The sequence below is a fragment of the Serinus canaria genome, chromosome 3 (assembly GCF_022539315.1).
Source record: "Serinus canaria isolate serCan28SL12 chromosome 3, serCan2020, whole genome shotgun sequence".
NCBI lineage: Eukaryota > Metazoa > Chordata > Aves > Passeriformes > Fringillidae > Serinus > Serinus canaria.
The window spans coordinates 107,489,803-107,507,681 of record NC_066316.1 but is presented as its reverse complement, the minus strand read 5'-3'; the positions used below and the strand labels follow the sequence as shown (position 1 = coordinate 107,507,681).

Here is a 17,879-nt window from a genome sequence, read left to right as displayed (position 1 = left end):
CTTCTCACCCCAAATGCCACCCAGGCAGGGTTTCAGCATCAGTCTCAGAAGAGAAGGCCTGGAGATGAATTTAATCTCAGCCTTACAGATGGTGCCTCTGCAGTAAATGCACAGTGTGGGGCTGTGACATCAGCAAAGCTACAATGTCTGTGCCTCTTGTGTATATTCTTTCACAATAAATGCAAAGCTTTGGTAGCCCCAGATGCTAGCTCAGAGATTTTTGAGGCTGTAAAGGCACTGTTGTGATCTGGTCTAAATGCCTAAATAAAAATCACACACAGGAAACTCCTGCAACAAGGCCTTGTAAGTAACTTCAGAAAGGTTTCTACAGATTTCATTTCTTTAGTTTAAGTGAAAAAGGAATCTACAATGTTCCTTAGTCATTTGCAACGGAATGCCCTTATTTTATATCCATCTTGAATTATCTACTTTAATTCCTGCTCTTTTCTAGTATGTTAAAGAAGCCTTGATATAAATTAATTGTAGTGCAGCCATACCTAAGCAAGGTTACAACCAGCTTGAGCACAGAAGCAATAAACTCTATTTCCATGACAGCAAACATGGGGTTTGCAAAGAACCAGTCTGAATCTCTCAACTCCAGGTTCCCCAGAATCTGTAGGTCTGGAAGTGGTTATTCAGCCTGACTGAGGCCAGACACTGCTGCTTCCACATCTTCACTCCCTGAACATGACTAATAAGCTCTTGTAAGACTACAGGTACTGGAGAGCATAGTGGAGGTACCAGAATGCCACTGCAGGAAATCAGCTTAGATAGGGAGATTAATCACTGTTGTGCACATTTTTCTTTTTGTTGTTATCCCAAGTTTTCAATTAGCCTCCTGAATGTACAGTTAGAATGAAATAATTCTCAGTTCTGCCTAACTGCAGGTTTTGAAACCTTTCAGAAAATTCAGAGCTAGATTTAGGAGATCAGAGCATAGAAAATGGGATCGAAGCAGATTCTTAACACCTAAATCCAGCTGTAAGATCTTCTGAGCTCATCTAACTCGTTCAGCACATTGGGGTTTTTTTCACAGCTGTAGCTTCCCATCTTTCTGTGGTTCTGCTTCTGCCTAGGCTCAAAACAGCTCCTATTCTGACCAGGATGAAGAGGCTCATAATTTAACACTGTGTGTTTGCTTGATACCTTTAAGTGAGCCAGCCCTTATCCTCAGACCTCTGAAGGGCCAAGCTGGCAGCTCAAAGCACACCTACATTGCTTATAAACACTAGTGGTTATCTCACAAGCCACAGTGACCACATCAATTTATTAAACTGCATTCAGAAGAGGTGGTAGTTAGGTTCTCAACCTCCTTCAACTTTCTGTATGCTGGCTGAGGCCCAGCCTGCTGTGGGAGATCTATGTTCTTTCCCCCTTGGCCAAGGAAAACTGAACACCCACCTGACACTTCCAATAGATGGATATAATCACCTACAGCCCCAGGCTGGGAGTGTTTTTCTTCCCCTACCTTCTCCCTTTGACTTGGAGTAAATAAATTCCTTTTAGAGAATTCAGTATTTGTAATTCATGTATTCAGTAAGGAAAAGCCAAAAAGGCAGGAGGAAGCCTGACTGTGGCTCAGGGTGGCAGCCAAATATGTAATCCAGCCAAAAACGTAATCCCACCTTTTTTATTCACTTGGATTCTTTTCATTAGCACTTTCTTGTGATTCGATAAGAGAGTTACCCACAGACAACACCCAATGTTGTAAATCACCTCTGAGATACATAATTCTGTATGTTGAATGAGCAACTTTAGTCCTAAGTGGTCCTTTAAATTTACTGCAGACCCTAAGGGCAGAAACAGCTCAGTCAACACAAGGAGGTTTAAGTAATCTTCTATCAGAGAGATTGGACATGGGAGAAACCTTTATTACTTTTATCCAGTGTTAGTGCATAGCTTTTAAAGAAATATTGTGCAGTAACACAGAATTAGATTCCAGATTTCATTACCTGTGCAAAATACAACTTTAACTTCTTCCCTCTGAACTGTGTTTCATGCAGCTCTATTCTGGCACGAGCAGCTGATTTGGGACTGCTGAAATTTATCCGCACACGCCTGAAGCTTTTGAACAGCTGGAATGTCACGCAGTCATCATAGGCACGGAACAAACCTTCAAATTTCTCCTGCAAAGCAAAAAGAAATAATGCTGAAGATTAACTTTGTGCTCTGTCACATCAGTCTGAGTCAAACAACAATCTGAAACTTGACAGTTGTTTAAGCAGGAGGTTTCAACCTGTGGCCTTTGGGGACAGGTGTCCATAGACAAATAAAGGCTCTGTGAAAAGAAATTAAGGAAAGCAGTGGTCTGGTAGTGCTGAACTCTGTAAAGAGTTTAGGGGGATAAGTCTTCAAAGTGAGAACCCAGCAGCTATTGAACTTCTCATAAAAGTTGAGCAAACCTATGACAGTGACATATGAAACAAAGCTGAAAGGGCACATGACTGAAAACACTAGACAACAGTGGGCTCATCTGCACAGATGCAACCATTGTGCTGAATTACAGTGGAGTCAGCAGACAAAGGCTGCAGCTGAGGCTTACATCCACATCAGCACTGCAGGGTCATTATGTATTGCATGATATGTTTTTCTGGATGTTTTGTCATTTAGATACTTAAGAGAATACACACTTGTTTTTTCAGAGGTCCTGCAGCATCTGGAAACAAATTGGACAACTGAAAACAGTGATCTGTCTGAAAGAAAAACTTCAGGTTTCAAAATGTTAGCTGTAGAAATACGTTCAAAAGCTCACAACAAAAATAGGGATATTTTAGCATTGTAAAAGGAAGGTCAGAAGTTTACCACACCCATGGAATTGGAGATGAACAGAAATTCAAGGCACTTTGGCAGTCTGGGAAGCTCAGACTCCATGATTTCTCTGCAAGCTGTGAGCACACAGAGGACTAAGTTCCACACCATCAAATAAACCCGAAGTCCTTAAATCAATTCTGACACTTGCACAGGTCTTTTCACTCACACAAGCACAGATTCATAAAATGCCAAAGCTGAAAGGGGGCAGTTATTATTTAGTCCAGCCTTCATGTTTACTCAGATTTCAGACTGCTATCTAGTGCATCACTCATCAAATCTGAGCATTTTAGCTACTGCAATCAAGACTTTAAGTTTTGGAAGATGGAGAATCAGCCAGACCAAAGCCCCTGCTTTTAGGAGTGCTTTATTCTGAAAAAAACCCCACTGGTAAGATGACTTGCCACATCATTTCATATACACCGAGGGCTGTTATGTCAGGGTTTGTGTAATTACAATAACCTAATGTATATTGACAATAACCTGATGTGGATGCTTCATCCCTGGAAATGTTCAAGGCAAGGTTGGATGGGGCTTTGAGCGAGCTGGTCTAGTGGAAGGTGTCTCTCCCCATGGAGGGGAATTGGAATGAGATTATCTTGAAGGTTGTTTTCAATTCAAACCATTTCAGGATTCTGTTTTCTTGATATTTCTGCAAGTCCTCACATTTTTACATGTTTTAAAAGACTTCTTTGCTTTTCATCCAGAAAAACAAATTTTTTTCCCTTACAGTGGATAACTGGTACAGACTACAGAAGACAAAAAAGAAAATGCAATTTATGTAATCTCATCAATACTTCAGTTCTCATCTATTGAGCTTACCAGCAAAACAAAGAATTCAAAACTTCTCAGAAAAATTCATCCAGAAGCACAGTGCAGCTGCATCAGGGAGCACTAACAGCACCGTGGGAGTAACTACTGTCAGAGTGAGACATTTGTTAAGGAGTTAACAGGGAAGCAGCCCAGTTCCACAGCCAGGGCTGTGACACCACGGCGCATGTGCCCAATCTCCTTGCATTCACTGCCAGCTCTGTGGTCTTCCTCCCCATAACTGATATTTCATTGCTGGCACCCTTTCAAAGGAACCTCCCTATGATCTATTAAGCGTTCATGATTTTCATTTCATTCTGCCTGACCTCATCACCTCTTCCTCTCACTGCAGGAGATACTTTGGAGGAATGAAAAAAGAAAAAGAAAAAAAGGAGGTGAGAGCTCTGTGGTTTGGCAGAGGGTGACTAAAGGCATGCAGACATCCCCAAAACAGTTGAAGTTCACAGGTTTGTACAAGCAGGTCTAGTCTTACCACCCAATGTCCAAATTGTTACACATCAGTTACACTTTTTAACTGCTTTGCTTTTATTTTTGAAAATTCCATTTTCCTGAGCAGAAGCCTACATCCAGTGGCATTTTTATAAAGGTCAGCCAGAAGCAGCAGTCATCTCAGTCCTGTCCTGATTGGAATTTTGATGATACAACCTTCACAATGACCAAGGAAAAAGGGCAGGGGGAAGGGAGAGAAAGGGACAAGGGCCCACTGTCTGTGTAAAGTAGGACTCACACAGCATTCAGAAACATAGCTAATTGAAGATTATGTCTTCATGTTGTCTTTATTACCTACTTCAGACCTCTTCAGTACATTTTTTAAATGAAATAAAGAAATTTAAATACATATTAGTGAGGGACTTGGAAGTGCTGGGTTAACAGTTAATCCTAGAAGTCTTCAACCTAAACTACTCTGTGAGTCTGTGAGAGATAGAAATATATATATAAAATTATCAAGACATTATAACTGAAGTCTCATAACTCAAAAATTAGCAGCAAGGTGAACACTTCCCAGTAAAAGCTCTCAGTTTCTCTACAAGCCAACAATAAAATTAATCATATAAAAAAAATGTTTCACCAAGAGTGGAAGGAACCATGAATGGACTTGTCTGGACACTGGGAAGTATCTATTCCTACTGACTATTCATTAATAAAGAGATGCTCCCCGTCTGGATGCAGCAATCAGGGCTGTGTGCCTGCTCCCTCTGTAACACAACCCAGAGCCCAGATCTTGGTGAGGGACCTAACACAACATGAGGGAAGACACAATTTCAAACGTGGGTCCAAGAACAGTGAGCACAAGGAATGTGCTGGGCACATTCCTGGGCTACACTGAGACTCACTCTGATTAGGCACTGAAAGGGATAGATGGAGAACTGCAAAAAAGCTGATTAAGTCCTGGATGCTGTTGCCACACTGGGAGAACTTTAAAGCACTATGGACTTTATTCTGCTTGCTTTTCAATTTTATACTGGCACAGTTTTAGAGACCCAGCTGTGATTAATGCTCCTGAAAATGCTGTGGGGAGGAGGGAAATCAAGCCCTCTACTTGATATTATTAAAGGGCAGTCTATCCACAGTGGGGGCACTTCCACTGCACTGACTAAAACTGCAACTCCCATTAAAAGATTCATGCATCTGGATTTTTTTCAGGTTTTCAGCTGATAATAATAATGACCTCAGCAGAGGTCATTAATCATCAAGTGAAGTTAATGGCCCTCAGCTGCATTTTGAGCCATCCCCACTCCTCTGAGCTTGATATCAATTCCCAGGAAAAGCCTTATGCCTTAATTGCTATTGCCTGTGACTTCTAATATCTGCTGAATGCACTTATCTGCATAAAAGTCTTTCAGAGTCATTCTAATCTATAAAAAAATTTATCATATACATTATAAAGACCTAAGCAAATTCTTTCCCTTTCAAGTTTTGTGGATAAATTATTCAAGACTCATAATCCTCTCAATTCGAGACTTTTAAAGTGCTTTTAGGATTCAGTATAAATGCTTTTAGAAAGTAAGTCTTTGAACTTTCAGAGCACTTTGAAACTTGTGGGGAAAAAAAAAAGAAACATCCAAAGTTAAGCAGCAGTGTTGCTATTCCTAAAAAGTCAAAATGTAGAAAGTCATGAGTTAGGCATTTATTTCTGGGATTTTGAAGTGTCTTCATCCATCCCAAGTAGGTCTCAATGAGGCCCAATTAATGCTCTGGAAGATGCGAGCAACCTTCACTTCCCCAAGTTCCCACTTCTCCCTCCTGGGCCCCGTGTCCTCTCTTCATCTTTATTTCTTTGCCCAACACTGGGCACCTTTCCCCAGATCTTTCCTGTCACCTTCTGTCAGCTCCCAACACTCACTGCCTCTAGCAGTTTCCAAAGTTCTTTTCTGTTTGTTTTCTAAATTAACAAAATTAGCACAAAGTAGGACCATACTAATTAAAGCTGCTGATTACTCCAGCTTGATGGTTATCATTTAGGACAGCCAATGCTGAGAACAAACAGAGCAGCATGCAAGGAAGAAATGAGCACTGGAGTGACAGACAGGAGCTAAAGGCCTCTGAGGACAAGGGCAAACCTATGCCCTCCTTGAATCAAAACTATTTCTAGCACTAAATGGGAGCTCATCTGGGACCAAGACCCTGCAAGTCACATGGTAACAGTGATCAGTGAAATGCAGCCATAGGGAGGTAAACAAGATGCTGAGTATATTTGGAAAAGTATTTCCAGTAAAGCAAGGGGAGAATTAACAGCATTGTATGTAGCACTATAGCAGCTCATTAAAAATGCAGGGTTTGTTGCCTGTATCCTAAGCAGATTAATGGGAATAGATCCAGATAAAAGTTACAGGGAGGTGCTGGAATGAGTCCAGAGAAGGACCATAGAGCTGGGGAAGGGTCAGGAGAACAGGTCTGATGAAGAGCAGCTGAGGGAGCTGGGGGAGCTCGGCCTGGAGAAAAGGAGATTCAGGGAGAATATTCTGACTCTCCACAGCTCCCTGACAGGACGGGGCAGCCAGGTGGGGGTTGAGCTCTGCTCCCAGGGAACAAGGACAGGACAAGAGGACATGGCCTCAAGCTGAGCCAGGGGAGGTTTAGGCTGGACATTAGGAACAATTTCTTTATTGAAAGGGTTTACAGGCATTGGAACAGATTGCCCAGGCAATTGGTGGAATCACCCTCCCTGGGAGTGCTCAAAAGGCAGGTGGATGTGGCACTTGGGGACATGGATTTGTGATCATCACAACAGTGCTGGGTTAGTGGTTGAATTCGATGATTTTACAGGTCTTTTCCATCTTTAACTGTTCCATAATTCTATGAAATAACAACTTACTAAATAAGAAATTTAAATGCTTGGCTTACTTAGCAAAACAAAACAAAACCTGAGAGAAGATGGGATAGACATCAGTAATTTACCAGTACTGTTCAGAGCAAGGACAAATCATGCTGTATGGTGTAAATCTAGAAGACTACATTGGCATAAAACAAGTGGAAACAATTGGCATAAATAGGTTTAGTCTAGAAGTTAAAGAAGGTTTCAAACATCAGAGTAATGATCCAGAAACAATGTTCCAATTACAGCAGTGGCAGCAAATTGTTTTTTTAAGATTGAATTTGGTTAGTTCATGTGAGGAACTATGACAAAGTATTGACACAATGAGTATTGTAAAACATGACAGCCATAATTAGCAAGTGAATTGGGTTCTGACACAGCAAGTTCCTGTGATTTATTTCCAAACATTTCTTTCATGAATAGCTCCACTGGTATTGTGTTCATTCAGGACAAAAGCCAAGGCCTAATTCAAATCAATGGAAGCCTTTCCACAGACATCAGCGAGCTTTGGATTAGAGCCCTACAACTCAGAACCCAAATTACATTTTATTATTCAGTATGTTTACACTTATTATCACCCTTGCTACACATTTGATTTAGGATATGGTTGTGATTTAGAACTTTAGCCAAATGCTTTTCCTAGAGTTTTGCAAGAAAATAAAGAAAACATTTTTCCTATTTTAATTTTTCCCATTCATTCATGTAAAAGATACTCCAAGGTACTAAGCACAATAGGGAAAGGGATATAATTCACAATTATGAAATTAGTTTTTCCTGAAATTAGTTCTGTACTGGATATAAATATCCCTGTAAGACATAAACTCCTATCTCAGAGTTTGAATGCATTCTGTTTCCTAGACAAGCCATGCTGGTTGCAACCCTACAAAGCTCTCATGAGGCACAAGAAAAAAGACAGAATCTGGTAAAACTGTGGAAGTTGTGCACTGAAGAGTCTTGTAGAAAAAACAAAGAACAGATTAATTACCTGCTTATAGCAAAGAGGATGGGCACACCTGTTACTTCTAGAGGGATAAAGGAGTCACTAAGGTGACACACATTTAACAAAAAATACTAAAAGAGAAGCCTAGAAAATACGAGCTGAAGTGATTTCAGCATTGAGATATGTCAATGCCAACGTGAAGGGTATTGTAATGACCTAGCCTGGACATTGTGTGGCTCTCCTCGTCCACGATTAAGGAAGATGGTGGCAAGATGGGAGAGCAATAAAAGACTGCAAGGCTGATCACAGTAGTTGTGAACTTGTCCCAGGAGGTGAAGGTAGATTATATCCATCCCTGGAAGTGTTTAAGGCCAGGCTAGACAGAGACCTAAGCAAGCTGGTGTAGTGGAAGGTGTCCCTGCCCATGGCAGGGGCTGGAATGAGATGGTCCATTCCAGGTCAAACTGTTCTGGGATTCTGGGATCTTGCCTTGGGAAAAAGAACCCGAAGTATGAGGTGTTTCCTGCTGCATCTGTCTGTAAGGAAATCAATAAACAATGTAAAGAGAAAGAGATTAGCAGAATTAAAATAACCAACAGTGTTGATATTAAACAAAGACTGCCTGTTAAAAGATTTAGACTTAAATTGAGGCAGTTATTTAGCATTAGACCTGTAAAATATCAAAATGCCACTGGCCCAAAAATAGAAAAATCCTAATTGCTTTGATGAAAAGGGTAAGAAGGAAAGATTAGAGAAGAGCACTATGCATTTCTGTGGTTCTCAAAGACAAAAGGAGAGGAAAGACTAGAGGAAAACAAAAAGGGATCCTGATTTGTCTAATGAAAACTTAAAAGAACTGGATTCATCTGAAGTACTTTTAACAATTATTTAATGATCCACACAAAACAAGCAAGCAGCTCGATACAACTCACAGGTGAAAATTCCTTAAAAGCAAGAACTCCCACAAGTAGCCAGTGTAAGCAACAGCCTCTTCAAATTCTCTGCTTCAAAAAAGATGAAACTCCTGGTAGTGCATATGAGAAACCACTACTGATTCTCAGTTAAAATTCCACGAGTGCTATAAATAGAGGAAATATTTTAAACCAGTGATGATAAACAGAGAATTCCTATGGGCTTGCCCTGCTGCCTTTAAGTAATGGCAGGCAAATAAAGCCCAAATTTACCATTGAGAGATCCCCTTAAGGCAAAGGTCTCCAGTTTATAGCTTTTTATTTCACCTTTCACTGTAGGTAGCTGTAGCTGAGAATGTGGGATTTTCCTACTCCCTCCTTACAAGTTGGGGAGTGTATCATTTGAATATTCACCCTGAGTATTACTTTCAGAATGTTGGTTTGCAGAGAGTTACCAAAGGAAATCTCTCAGCTGGCAACAGGAACGGAAAAATGTGTCTTTCCACCTGTCATTCACCAGGGTACATTTTAAAAGGACATTTCTTCATGTGAGACATTTTGAAAGGGGGGAAAACAGGGAACAGTGGCTATTTTGTCAGATAATCAGAATCACAAAGTACTCTGCAATGACCTCCTGGTTACTGTATTGCCTAAAATGTGTTCCTTACCTTGGAACTCAGTGCACAGCCCTGCTCATTTCTTCATGAAGTTGGATTAGAGCATTAAAACAGGGCTGGAAAGAGCTTGGGTTTATTCACATTAAACATGGCAGTAATTAGCACATTCCAAAACTGAACAATTCTCTCAGTACATGAACAAACCAATCCAGTTTCCTACCCCAGTACATTCAGTTTGTTGTTCTATGCTTGGCTTTCTCCTGTTTTCAAGAGGTGAAGGTCAAGTAAATTGTGAATCAGAGATGAAATAAAACAGTAAAGCCAAAAAGAAAAATTAAGGCTGGGCTTCAAGATGGGGGGCATTACAAAAAGCATTAAATCTTGCTCTCTCCAGTAAGATGAAGATTGATTTACCTGCACTACCGCAATCCTTTTAAAGAGAAGCCTAATACCTTTAAGCTTTACTATGTAAAGAATGCACAGTTTGTATTTCAGAAGTGATGCTCAGTGGCCTCCTTGCCCTGCAATTTGCAGTGAACCAATCCTAAAAAGGAGCACACTGGCAACAAAACACAGCCCTGGCCCATGGCTCACACATCCTTACACACTGGGGCTGTTCACAGGCATCTGCATAGAACTTTTAGATCCTAAAGGATGCATTGAGAGTTCTGCCCTCCACATTGTGCCAAAATAATTCTGACAGCAGAAATATTTGATGTAATATTTACTGTTTACAGATCCAGTGTCTTGGTCCAGAGAGGGACTCTGAGAAAGACTAACACATGTTGCACAGTGTTGTAGAGACATTTGTAACTTGCCATCTCTCAAAGAGCCCTGATGGCAAAGGTAGGTCAGGAGCTGGAAGAAGTTTGCTGGTTCCACCTCATGCTGGGACTAAGGAAGGAGGAGGCATCCACCCCTCACAGCCCTCCTGCATTACATGCCCACCATGGCATGAGAGCACTGCAAACATCCTGGTGAACAGAACAACAGAGATGTCCCTCTTAAAAAATCAGCTGAACCAAATAAATTTTTCTTCCTCTTCCAGCTCATCAGCACAACAAAAGGTACAGAGATAATATCTGCCCCAAAGCTTAATGGGAATGCATTCACATTTCGGAAGAGGCTGACAAATGTCAGGGGCACAGAATTCTGCTGCGTTGCCTTTTCTGTTTTTAACCAGCTCACATCCCTGTTTACCTCAATGTGACGCACATTCCTCCTGCTTAGCTCCACTGATCTGGAAACCAAAGGCTCCTTCAAGATGTAATAAATTGTTCCTGTGGCAATGCCAAGGGGCTGATTTAATATAGTTTGGAGAGTTCTCAATTCAATTTCACACCCAACGATTGAGCTAAAAGAAAAATCCACACTTTACATTTCTTCTTTATAGGAACACTGTTATTTTACTGTATCATCAACCACAGCTTTTTTGAGCACACCATATTTGAAGTACTCCAGTTCCAGATGCTGTATGAGCTCCCTGAAATGCTGGAAGTGCTCTTTCAAACCAGCTGGCAAAGTGCACATTCTATGACCAGATCCATTACTTTCAACCCCAGTGCTGGGAAGTGTTCTGTAGAGAGATATTATTCTTTGTTCCCTGAAAAGCTACATTTGATTCCAGAGCTGGCTAGCATTATTGTGCAACATCACATAATGGTTCTCTTTTATTTTTCTCTTTTGCATTGTATTTTTCAGCGGAAAAAAAAAATCAAAACCTAAACAGATCTGTGTAAGATTTAATGCATTTGTTTTCCAAATAGCAGCCTAACATTTTGGCTTGAGAATGGTAAAAATCATGCTAAGAACAAAGACATAAAGAAAATATTCAGACTGTACTGAAAAAACAGCCTATTTTTGTTTGCTTTAAGATTTCAAATAATAACAGAGTAGATATTGTATGCAGTGAACTCCAAGGGGCTCATCTGCATTGGATTTAAGAATGTTCATAGTACAATACCAGCTATCGCTTTTGTCTTTTTCCTTTTGTTAAGCCCAACAATTAATTGGTAGCAAAAGGAACAAATTACTGTGTATATGTTTCTAAAGTTCTTATTATCTTAATTTAGTACACAAAATAAGGAAGAAAAACAACCTTAATTAGTTTTTACCAAAAGCTGCTACATTTATGTTAATAAGGAATGTTCCAGGAGCAGATCTCTGCAGCAAAACAGTTGGTGCTGACTTTCTGATCAGGAGCCACAGACTGAATGCCCATTAGCAGTTGGAATATATCAGGCATGCTACTAGAGTGCATCTTCTATATGAATTTCATCTGAAAGGCATCCAGTTCATGAACTGCTCTGTGATGTGAACAAAAAGCACAGTTAATGAAGAGCAGCAGGAAAGTTGCCTCATGAGAATGCCCAGCTCAGACTCAAAATGCTAATATAGACACAAGCCTGTATCTCTCATAAAAATAGTTAGCTGGCACTTCAGGAGAAGAATAAAACAACTCCACAACCAAACTGAAGTGCTAGAGACAATAATAAATAAGGGACTGGTGGTCACATCTGTGCACAAAACTAGGACTGAAATTATTTATTATAAGAAGCTGTGTGAAAATTATTCATATTCATAGAACTATAGAATGGGAGGGACCTTAAAGCTCACCAAGTTCCAATCCCGTGCCATGGGCAGGGGCACCTTCTACTAAACCTGGTTGCTCCAAACCCTGTCCCACCTGGCCTTGGACTCTTCCAGAGATGGGGCAGCCACAGCTTCTCTGGGCAACCTGTGCCTGAGCCTCACCACCCTCACATCAAAGAATTTCTTCCTTTAAACTGTATCAACTTTGCTACTGTAAGAAAAACTACATAAATATCCATCTTATTATGACACTATTTTTCATTGATCTTTGGCAACTGCAATTTCATGTCCTCAACCTCCGGAGGCCACCCCACTGTCCTGTTCATGTGGTGACACTGAGGCCAGGATGGACCCACAGCCACAGTGGGAAACCACAGGCTCATGGGAAACCATGGGAGTAGAACCAGAGTTTTCATATCTCATTCTGAATCACTTTATTTCTACACAATTCCCAACTGGAGTATAGAAACCTCAGCCTCTTAGAAAACTGTTACTGAGGCTGTGGAAGTGTCAGGGGACACCTTGCTGCTGTGATGCAAAATCAGGACATCAGTGTGCAAAATTGTAAATGCAAGGATGAACTAAAATAAAGGCAACACCAAGAGCTGAGAAACTGTGTCTTATTTATAGTCTTGGAGATGCAACGTTGTAAAACAACATAAAATGCACACTACTTATTCCCTGACACTGTCAACCCAGTTAAACTAGAAAAATAAACAAGAACAAGTCATGGGACAGTTTAAACTAATAAAATGCTTGCATTGCCCATTCCTGATTTACTGTTTTGCCTACAGTGATCAGCATTTATAGCATTTCAGCTGTTTTCATCAGTCATGGGGAATGCTTTCTCCCTCTCCTCTCCTCTAACACTGCAAACTGCACAAATAGGACTAAAAATACAGTTTCAACTTGTCTGGATTTGGAAAGGACACAGACAATTTTGAAAGTGACTATGAAGCAAAAAAAAAAACCCAAAAAAACCCCAAAAAAACCCAAACACCCCCCCCTCCAAAAAAACCCCCAAAAAAAAAAAACCAAGAAGGAGAGCAGAATAGAATCTAATATCATGCAGTTCCATAAATGTTACTTAACCGATAAAAAAAGGTGCAAGGGAAACTCGTGACCCACCAATCAATGCACACCTTCTCATCATCATCCTCTGCAGCCCACAGTCAGTGACCCCCCCCCGCCCAATCACAACCAGCAGCACTGTGACCACTGTCTAATGCTCTGCTTGTGCTGTTTGACTATTCTTTGCTCTTCCCAGTTTGTCCCAACCATCTGTCATTCCCTGTCTTACACTTCATTTGCAAATTACTCAAGCAGGTCTGTTGTCTGTACGTCTGAGCAGCTCCTAGGAGCTGCAGTCTCTGAGACTGGAGGCTCTTTGTACAGTGAAGATAAACCAAGGACAGGATTACTATGCCTCCAGTCAAGTGGCTGAGTGGAGTCTTTAGCAAACCTATATCAACTACAAATAAATGGTGCTTCTGAATTAATGGCATAAACAAAAGTATCAGAGATAAACATGTAAGGAAGTGGTAAAAACAAACCAAAGAAAATATCATCAGTGAGCTGGAAGAGCAGAAAATGTCCTGTTTACAAATGTGACAAACTGGGGCATATTGACATCACATTCATATACATCATGTATGTCTTTGGCTGGACCAAAGACAAGGAATGCAGGAGGTGAGGGAGGGGATTCTGCCCCTCTTATGCATCCAGCATTGAGGATCCCACTGCAAAAAGGACATGGACCTGATGGAGCAGGTCTGGAGGAGGCCACATGCTCAGGGGAATGGAGCACATCTCCTTCTGTAGCTTGCCAGTGAAAATCCATGTTCACCAATTCTTTATCCATATTTTCTTTGTAACCTAATTTGCTCCTTGCAGTCTTTCCTTCACTAATCGTTTATAAGAGAACAATTGCACTTGATGCATTTATTTGAACAGATTTTTTTCTTTTTTCTTTTTAATTATTACATAGGATATAGACTTTCCCAATGACATGAATTTTGCTAAAATATAAAGACAGCAATGTAAATAAATAAATAAATAAATATGTATGTATATATATATATATATATAATTTCAGTTCAGAAAAAGGAATAACTGCAGATAACAGTCTGTTCCTCCTAACTTTAGACAGCAGAACTTCCACAGACTAAAATGTTAACGTTCACACACTGCATTGAGAAAGTTATAAAAGACTGCTAGTTTCTCATTCTCCCACATGCTCTGATTTGGTGCCCTCAGAGGAGGCTCAAATGAGCTATAATCTGCTGGGTATAATTCGTCTTAATGCTGTTATCAGTCTGAAAAGTTTAACTGTGAATTTTATTTTGCAGATCATGGCAGGAAATGAATGGAAAGCATCTGCATAAACAGAGATAATACACTCTTCCCTCCATGCTACTTCTAGATTGTCACTGGAACCCCCAGTTCAGCACTGACCTACAAAAAACTGAAGATGCTTTCCAGTTTGAATAAACTTCAGTGGGGAAAAAAATAAAAAGGTACTTCAAACATTTTTAAACTTGGAGAGGCTGCTTTCTTCCCCATCAGAGGTCCCAGTCTTTAGAGGATGCCAAGGTCTCAAGCTGCACAGATGCTGAAATACCAAGGGAACACCACACAATGGTTTACCTGCCTATTAAAAAATATTTCAACAGCATATTTTAATTTCCAATATACACCACAATATTTAATTAGCCGCTAGAACTTTACAGTGTTACAGTATCTCATGACATCAAGAATTTAGCACACTTCAGAAAACTGGGTTTGTGCAGGCCAGGAAAGAGAATTTGTGTGGACTTAGTAAGCAGATTCCAGCAGGCAAAAAGACTGAGATGACAGATACAGGTTCTGTACTGGGTACAGAAGGGTAGAAAAATAAGCAGAGGTTTCCATCTGATTCAACAGCCACTAGTACCATCCACTTCCAGACAGCACAGGGAATTTCAGTCTTACAGTGATATAATTGTTTTATTAGGCAGATGGAAGGAACCCCAGGGTGAAAAAGCAAATATTCCTGACCAAACTGCTCCCATGTCATTTTTCAACCAACTGGAAAATTTCCAGTTGGCATGAATTCTGTTTAGAAACAAGAATTGGAAAGTAGACTAATCCTATCTTAGAGCTAAAACTAGCACTGCTCTTCATCAAAATCATTTTCATTTCCTGATGTGAAAAATATATCAGTAACAGCATGATATTAAAAAGATACTGGACTGGGATTATGAAACTGAAGCTGCTGTCCACAGATCCAGGGCAATTGGTGGGAAGGAACGAGACCTGTGACTGGCAAGCAGAGCGGTAACAAATGGAGATATTTTTCTTTTTATGAACAAGTCTTTTACAAATAAGTAGGACACAAAAATAATCAGTATCCCATAGTTTCTTGCCCTCTGGCACTGTTTCACACTGGCTCTGTGTTGCATTTGCCCGGCAAATGCCCTTGTGCCAGTCTGGAACGCTGGAGACAGCTGTGCAGAACCAGAGAACATTCAGAGCTGGAAGGGACCCACAAGGATGACCAAAGTCCAACTCCTGGCCCTGCAGAGGACACCTCAACGATCCCACCCTGTGTCTGTGAGTATTCTCCAAACACTCCTTGAGCTCTGTCAGCCTTTGGGCTGTGATCATTCCCTGGGGAGCCTACTCAGTGCCCAATCACCCTCTGGGGAATCCCACCTAAGCCTCCCATGACACAGTGCAAACTCAAGGAGTCTGGCTTTGAGGTCAAGGAGATTTTTTTGATGCAAATAGATTTTAAATGACAGGAGAAGTAGTGGGATGCCAAGTCTGGTGGAAGCAGTCATTCAAAATAAGGGGAAGCCACCTGTTCCCTTTGGAAGTTATATCTTCAGAGTTCAAATGGTGCCCCAGACCACTCAGCTTGATGCATGGACCGTGCCTGCATCCAGCTGCAACCACTGCAGTGCAGAAGCAGCATCAGCTGTAGCCCCAAAACCAGAATTAACACTTTTGAATTTAAATTGAAAGAGTGTGTTTAATCAGTATGGGATATTAGTATTAAATTAAGAGGGCAAATTATCAACTAAAAGTGAATACATTCATGCTTAGCATAGTCCAGACTTTCTCCAAGGGTTACTCAAACAAGAAACACAATATAACTGGATTTGCTACATATAAACTTCAAATTTAATGGAAAACATTAGGGGGGAATAAACTGATGAGGGTACCTTCATATAAGTAAGTGGTCTCAACTAAAAGAGGTCAGGTTTAGATTGGGTATCAGGAAGAAATTCTTCCCTGTGAGGGGGGCGAGGCCCTGGCACTGGCTGCCCAGAGATGCTGTGGCTGCCCCATCCCTGGGAGTATTCAGGACCAGATGGGACAGGGCTTGGAGCAACCAAGGTTGGAAGGTGTCCCTGCCACGGCAGGAGGTGGGAGTGGATAATCTTTAGGGTCTGTTGCAACCCAAACCAGACTGTGATTTGGTAATTTTATGATTCTAAAATAGAGTAATTAAATAGGTACCAACCTGCAGCATCATCATCCACACTTTATTTTACACACAAGTGTACACTCCTATTTTACCAACATTTTACTATACTTATACCAACTACTTATTTCCAAAGTAAATTCCCCTAATCCAAGACTTTTTCTTTATAGAATTGTTACTCCTTTGCTCTGCTTCTATTGCACTATACAACACATAAACTATGAAACTGTATAAGCAGGAATTTTACACTGAGACAATGACATGAAAAAATATTCTATACTGTATTGTAGGATACAGCATACATTGAGTAAACTCTTCTTTTGTGATTACTACTGTATGCCATACAGTAGTATACATTATGTACACTCCTTCCCAAAAAATATCACCACTTTGGGAGTTAAGATTGCAGTCAGCTTGCTTACATTACTACAGTTTTTCAACAGTGTCAGTCTAATAATTTGCTACAAAAGCATGAAGCAGATAGCTAAACATCTTTCCTCTTTATTCACTTATTTTAAAAAAATCAGGCAAAACCACATGAGCTTCCAAGCCTCTAAAATTTTAAGTACACTAATAATTTACTTTGTCTAACATAAGCAGCATGCTCATTTCTGCTATGGCCCAGCATTTGGCTTTGCTCCCAGCTGTCTTGATTAATAGGAATTTTTTTTAGCTCAACAAATCTCAAATTCTGGTTCAAGGACTGGCAGCCGCCTGCAGAAAGCTGGCTGGTCACACAGCCCTGCAGTTCCTCTCATGGAATCAGCTGTTTCTAAAGGTAAAGGTACTACTTTTCACACCTCAGTGGTTTTCTTCTTAGGCTCGATAAACAAGGTACCAACATGAAATCTCCTTTCTAGACAAGAAAATGTGCATCTGAAAATTCTAGCCAGTCTCACCAGAGACAAACAGCACAGCCGCAACAGCAAACTTGGGCTGGAGCACCTCTCCTGTGAAGAAAGGCTGAGAGAGTTGGGGCTGTTCAGCCTGGAGAAGAAAAGGCTTTAGGAGTTCTGAGGTTTATGGCAGCCTTGGGATACTTAAGAAAGATAAGATGGAGAAAGACTTATAAGAAAGACAGAGACAGATAAGATGGAGAAAGACTTATAAGAAAGACAGAGACAGACTTTTACCAGGGCCTGTAGTGGCAGAAAAGAAGCAATGGGTTTAAACTAAAGAGGGCAGGTTAAGATTGCACTTAAGGTAGAAATTCTTCCCTGGAAGTGTTCAAGGCCAGGCTGGATGGGGCTTGGAGCAACCTGGGATAGCGGAGGTGCCCCTGCCCATGGCAGGGGTGGAACCAGATGATATTTGAAGGTCCCTTCCAGCCCAAACCATTCAGTGAATCCACATTTGTTTTGCTGACAGAAGTGTACATCCACTGCTGTTCACTAGA

At 40.7% G+C, this 17,879-nt stretch overlaps 1 protein-coding gene across 2 annotated transcripts in view; it reads right to left on the bottom strand.

Moving 5' to 3' along the window:
* Positions 1-17,879, bottom strand: part of RCAN2 (regulator of calcineurin 2) — an 84,439-nt gene that overhangs the window by 14,212 nt on the left and 52,348 nt on the right. For both annotated transcript variants that reach the window (XM_009095902.4, XM_009095910.4), the window contains one exon: positions 1,953-2,126. In XM_009095902.4, the coding sequence (XP_009094150.1) occupies positions 1,953-2,126 (174 nt within the window). The remainder of the gene's footprint in view (positions 1-1,952; positions 2,127-17,879) is intronic.